This window comes from Ammospiza nelsoni, chromosome 1 (genome assembly GCF_027579445.1).
Source record: "Ammospiza nelsoni isolate bAmmNel1 chromosome 1, bAmmNel1.pri, whole genome shotgun sequence".
NCBI classification, from domain to species: Eukaryota; Metazoa; Chordata; class Aves; order Passeriformes; family Passerellidae; genus Ammospiza; species Ammospiza nelsoni.
Genome location: NC_080633.1, coordinates 21,874,881 through 21,881,269, shown reverse-complemented (window position 1 = coordinate 21,881,269; position 6,389 = coordinate 21,874,881). Strand labels below are relative to the sequence as shown.

Here is a 6,389-nt window from a genome sequence, read left to right as displayed (position 1 = left end):
TATGCCTACCAGAAGATCTTTTATGCTAATGGAGGGAAAGTTCTCAGCTAAAACACAGAGAAAATCAGTGTTGTTTTCAAGAGCTGTCTAATTTGGAAAACCTGTAAAAGCTGTGAGAAATAGAAAAACTCAAAATGAGTTACAGAATGGTGGCAATAAAAAAATTAACCTGTGGTAAAATTCAAATTGTATTTGCTAAATATCTTTAAATCTGTAAGGGAAAATATATTAAAATATACTGATCCCTGGTATGAAAATTCTGAAATTTTCATGAAACAGAAAATATGATACAGTCTGCTGTATGGATAAAATAACTGGACAGCCTTTCTCAAATTCAGCAAGAAGCATGGGAAATAAAAGAAGAATGTCTCTCTGTTTACTAGACTGCTGTGGTGGTCATAGCAATAAAGAGTTTTAATAGGCTAATTTTTAAAGTAATCTGTTTCTCCTGCTCTCTGAACTCCTCCCATGTTCTCTGCAATTAGCAGCTCACCACAAACACTGGGAAGAATAAGGCTGAATTACATTTACAGAAAGCTGGATTTAGTAACTCATTACAAAGCTGACATCACTGCAACAAAAGGTCAGTCGTGTAGGGATGTGGCAGAGGTTATCATGTAGCACAGCACTAATATACTGGGGGGAAAGATTATGTCAACTGCCTGCTAAGTGTCCACATCCAGGATGCAATCTCCCCAGGGAATAAACACTCTTGGCAAGCACTGAAACACAGAAATCTTCACAAAGCTGTTTGCAATTTGCAGCCAAAACTATCCACAAGTGCTGGGAATAGACTACAGTCCTTGACAACACACCACTCCAGACATTTCCAGGGGGGAAGTTTAATCTACAAGGATGTAGAAATATAAAACAAAGTATTGCTCAAAGTAACTGTTTGTCAGATCATGTGCCTCTAATTTGGTTTCCAGTGACATTACACAGCTGCAGCCAATGGATTCCAGCCAGGCCCAACAGTCACTGAAGTTCTTTTTTTGTTTAAATTTAGTATCTGAACATGTTTTGCCCATCATTAAAATGGAGAGTAATTTCTCAAAAGTGAACTGTAGAAGTTACAACTGCAAAGAACTTATTAGGTCACCTAGGCCCATCCTCAGAGCAATGTAGGATTGAAAACACATTGCAAGAAATACTGAACTTCTCAGTGTTTGTTTTACTTTTTCCCCCCCATTCCTTTTTTCCTTTATTGTAATCGTTATCAGTATATTCAAAAGTTTAAAAAACAACCACAAATGCCAGTGTAAACATGCTTCAGGTATATAAGTAATATAAAGTATTGCACATACAGAAGTCCTATGTTCAGTATCTCCTTATGGTGCTATTTCATCAGAGTTGTGCAGATGATGTGATTACAATGAGCTGCTGATACTATTTCTGAAGCTGCTACACACAACAATTAAATATTTACAAAAGCTGGTAGCTCACTTTTTGTACTTCATGGAAGGATAATTTTGCCTGGAATGTATGGGATACAGAGGTGTGCAAATATGGGACAGGCTTGCTTTGTGATGGAATTTATCAGCTGATGTCTCTAATCTACAAGGGATCAGCTCAAAACCATCTGGGGGAAGGGTTCTGTTAATGGTTTTCTGGAGGACTGGGAAGTTGTCAGGCCTCCCCATCCCTAGGAAACACAGCTGCTTGCTTGTGTGAAGCACACAGGTGCTTCACCTCTGTGTTCAGAGGCCCATGTCTCCTTTTCCCTGTAAGTCTTGTGGGCACACTGCATCTGATAAGCTAAAGACTCCATAAAGGTCTTCTTGCAAATTTGCCTTTGCTATGAAGATATAACACAGCTCCTGCTTGGATTTCCCAGGTTAGTCTGCATACAAGAAATGATAAAACTGTAAAATCTCATGTCAGACTGGCAGAAGTGACAATGTCTCATAACTACTCCTATCTTGAAGTATTAGGAAGCAGAAGGCCAGTTGTATAAAAGGAGCCAAAAAGTGGCAGAATGGATGAGGCCATTTACCAGCTGAGAAGCTGAGATGGATTGGAACAAAAAGGAGAATGCAAGTGGTGTGTATGTTTCATAAAATGAACAATTCCTCGTGAAGTTTACACTATATTGCTAATTTCACACTCACAGGCAGCACTGAAAGACTCAAGCTTTCACATAAAAATTTGCACAGATCAGGGCTTAGAGCCCCTGCTGAGATAAACACCATTTGCTGATAGAAGGGAAAGGATAGAAACATCCCTTCTTTGGAATACTAAAGCCAGAAAAAAAGAAACAAAAGCAACTAAGCGTGTATTTTTACTCTTTACCTCAAAATCTCCTTCTTTCTTTTTGTTCATGCTTGGTTGGCTGGCATCCTATTTTTCTGCATAAATACAAATCCTGTCATCCTTTCCTGTGAGACTTTAAAAATAATTTTATCAAGCCCTAAACTTTGCCAAAAGCATTACTTTTAAGATGCTGCCAGCTTGTAGATTGAAAAATGAAAAAGGCAAAGATTTCTTTAGGTGAAAAATTATGGCAGTAAGTGTTCTTTTTTAAGAGGGGATTTCAACAAAGAACAGGGCAAAGACCAAGAAATTTTGCCCCAGCCCCAAACCTCCACAAGCCTTTTCAATATCACCAGTGTGGCTGTGATAATTTAAAGCAGTGTTTCAGAAATGTCTGTAACCTGTGTCAGTGTACAGCTGCCAGCCATCAGCAAAGCAAGAACAGGGCAACTCATCCCTGCTCTATATTGTGCATGGATTTAGTTATCTTGATGTGATACTGCCAGCTCTGGGCTGAAAGAGATACAACATGTACTTGCTTATCATATGTCTCATCTTGTAAAGTGTTCTATAAATTTTCTGCTTTGCAAAACACCTCATAGCCAAGGAGGTTGTGTTCTGGGTCTACAATGCATTTACTCTTCTATTTACATGCAAAATAAGTACATGATTTCTATTATTTTTCCTTCTCTCAAAATCTATGTTGATGATTATATCAGATACTTATTACAAAAAGGTGGAAAAATAAATAATTGTGCCCCATCAATAAAGGTATTTATAGATTACCTTTGTGTGTCAGAAGTACTTTCACAGTACTGATATATTGCCTGTCTCCCTGAGCCATAATTTCATAGAAGTTCTTAGGGAGGTTTCAAAGATACTCTGCATGATACAGTAGCATTCAGAAGGTTTGTCCTGCTTCATCTTCTAGCCAATCCAGCAATGAAGGAATTCTCTCCTTGAGAGATCTGGGCTTGTTCTGGAAGCATCTCAGCATACCACATGTGCTCAGAAGCATCTGCTGAAATGTACACTGACTGGAATATGGGATAAACATTCTGTTCAGTGGAAAATATGTTTGTAAGGCAGTGATAAGTTACTTTCTTTGGCAAGGATGGCCATCATGTGGCGTGTTCTCAGAACATTGCATAGATCAGATCGACAACATGTCACTTGCAGGTACAAAGGAAGACTGGTTGGAAGGAATCTTTCATTTAATCCTCGTCATGTTTCTATTCTCTCAGGCAGGATTCTGACTTGAACTGTCACTCTCTTCCTTTATGCATCAGTAGTCTTGTTATTTGTCAGCTGCTGCCTGTCAGCCATGTCATCTTGAGGAGGTCTAGCTCTGTCAAAGAAGCCACACTGCAGAATAAATCAACAGAAACAAAGATGTCATGGTAAGACAACCACAGGAAGACTTAGCTGCAGTTTGATTGTTCAACCTGAAATGCTGGGCACAATGTATAGCAGGCTGAGAGACTGTGAAGACATTTTATTTCTATCCAAATAATTCCCTATGAAAGTTTTAGATGCAAGGCATTGAGTTCCAAAGCACAGCTCTAAAAATCCAAATTATATGAAAGATGTCTTTGCAGGAGATGTAAAGTTGGCCTGAATGCTGGTATGGACTCTCAGTTCAGCAATGTGCTCATTCAGAAAGGAGATTTAGACTGACAAGCAGTAATCAAAAGAGAATGTGTTGGGAAATGTCCACAGGACAGTGTTGTGACCTAGTCTAAAGATCACTAAAGGTGAGATTCTTTCCACCTTACTTAAACTGTCTAACATTCATTCTTTTAGTTGAAAGGTTGAAAGTTCAAAAGTGGTTAAAGGAAAGTACCACTAAAAGGTAATTTCTCTCCTCCTTGCATGTTTAGATATAACTTTTTGCTGCTGCTACCTGGCCAGATGAAGTTGGGAAGTTAGCATAGGCAATAGACCTAACCATAATCTTTAGGCAGCTGAAGACAGATGAACCATATCCTAATGTAAGGAATTATTTCAATCTCATTTTTAATGTGAACTGAGAGAATGTACAAAAGCTACACTGGCTCCTTGTAATATAGCAGTTTCCAGTAATTTGTCTTAAAACTTGTGAAAGGAGTGTAACAACCAATACAAAAATAAAAAATTTTAAACAAAATATATGATATGTTAATATAAAAGGAAATCCTCTAAAAATTAATTCTCAGAAGTGCGAGTGTTGTTCCATGCTGACAAAAACTGGAAATTCCTGAATTATTCAGAGAAAACAAAGTTAGAGCAACTTCTTTTTGAACCTAAACATCCTGAAATAGAGGATCAGAGGTCTTGGGAAACAGAGCCAAACTCTGTATGCCCATTTGTAACCAGGTTTCCATAATAAAGGAGGACTTTGAAAACAAGTTCCCTGCATAAAGGTCAATGACACTAGCATGTCAGAAATGCCAAAACAAAAAAGACACGTGTACTGTTGCTTTTGCTCTGAACTGTTAAAGATCACAAAATTCTAACCTCTCTTTTTATCTCTTAGAATCTTTCAGTATTTTTGGTGGTTTTTTTAAGGCAACAGTAACAGGAATAATGGAACATACCTTCCATAAAGCTAGGGTCAGCAGAGCTAGTACTAGTAGTCCAAGAAGAATGGCTAGTATTATAACCCATAAAGGGATCTCAAAGGACACATTTGGGGTGGACCAAATGACAGATGTTCTGATCTGCAATGAAAGGAATACATTTAATGAACAAAAATGAAGCAAGTAAAGCAAGTTCAACAGTAGATCCTAAACAGAGGTTAGGAGCATTGATTTCAAGAGCATTTTGCAGATTAGAAATACACATTGACTGAAATTTTCCCATGTTGACTTGATTTATTGTAATTTCTTTTCCACTTGTTCATGATAATTACTAGAAATGGAATTCACACATATATAAAAGTCTTGTCATACTAGACAAAGAAATAGTTTTCCCATAATAGAGAGTGGCAAAAAAATTCCCTCTGTGCAAATACTTCACAAATATTCCAGGAGCAAAGTTCTGTGCACATACTGGTACAGTTTAGGCCAGTACACTGAAATGCACTGAATTACTCACAAACAATGGTTGACTTTAGCCCAAACTCTTAATTCAAACCACAGTAGATACCAGCAACATTTTTCTTATTTTAATTTTTGCTGACATGGCAGTATACATTTTTTCCTATGGTTTGCATTTCAGCTAAGCAGTGAAACTCAAGCAGAGTGTATTGTCCTTGTGATAAAGCCTAACACACACTCTGATGCTATCTTCTTGAAAAGAAGCCAAGCACACAGACCATTACCTAAATGGGAAGCAAGTGTGAAATGTGCTCTCTCATTGTCTGAGGCTCTACAGAGCAGCAGAGGCTAACATCAGTTATCAAAGCTTTTAATTGACTTGGCAAACTTCTCTCTGTAGATCTTCATGTGGACAAAGAGTAGTAATAGCCTTTTTGTATTTCTCCTTCTGGGGATACCCACACTCTCCTCCATACTCTCCTTTCCATACCTTGTACAAAATACATTATATGCTCTCAGGCTCTGCTTGGAAGGCTCCTCAGTCTCACTAAATATTTGCTCAGTCCCTGCTACTCCCAAGCGGGAAGCAATGAGTCTGGGCTTTCCTTAGCTCTTTCAACACAACATTATCCCTTCAGTCTGAGTTTATTTTCTCAAACTTTTTTCTTTGTTGTTAGCCTAGGAAGTGATTTCTCTCTGGGGTTTTCTCTTAGACCTCTCTCGTCTACTCCTAGTCTCCCTTAGGACAAGTATGTGACAGATGGAAGTTATTTGCTTTATGACATGATGAAATAAGTTTGCAAAGAAACTGAAGACACAAACTCTTAAATGAAATTCCTCTTCTGTACTCAAGATACCTCTAGGAAATCTACTCATTTTAATAAGTTTCTTGGCTATGGTCCAGTCCCTAAGCTGCACTCATTGTAAATTTTCTTTCTATGTTTTTTTCTTCCTCTATTACCTTAGTGATTGATGCACTAGAAATTTAACAAAATACTAATTTCTAATTTGTTCATTGAAGGAACATCAGCCTAACTTTTAAGAATGGGCACAACTCTGTTCAGCTCAAAACTGTTTCCATTCCTGTGCCTCTAATTTCTCTCCTTGAAGATGGCAAATTTA

At 37.8% G+C, this 6,389-nt stretch overlaps 1 protein-coding gene across 1 annotated transcript in view; it reads right to left on the bottom strand.

The window, feature by feature from the left end:
• Window positions 1-1,148: 1,148 nt before the first annotated feature.
• The window catches only part of ITGA8 (integrin subunit alpha 8), a 111,381-nt gene continuing 106,140 nt past the window's right edge, over window positions 1,149-6,389 (bottom strand). The window contains exons 29-30 of the mRNA XM_059477303.1: window positions 4,827-4,949; window positions 1,149-3,615 (exon numbers count right to left, since the gene is read on the bottom strand). Coding sequence (XP_059333286.1) covers window positions 3,529-3,615; window positions 4,827-4,949 — 210 coding nt within the window. The 3' untranslated portion in view covers window positions 1,149-3,528. The remainder of the gene's footprint in view (window positions 3,616-4,826; window positions 4,950-6,389) is intronic.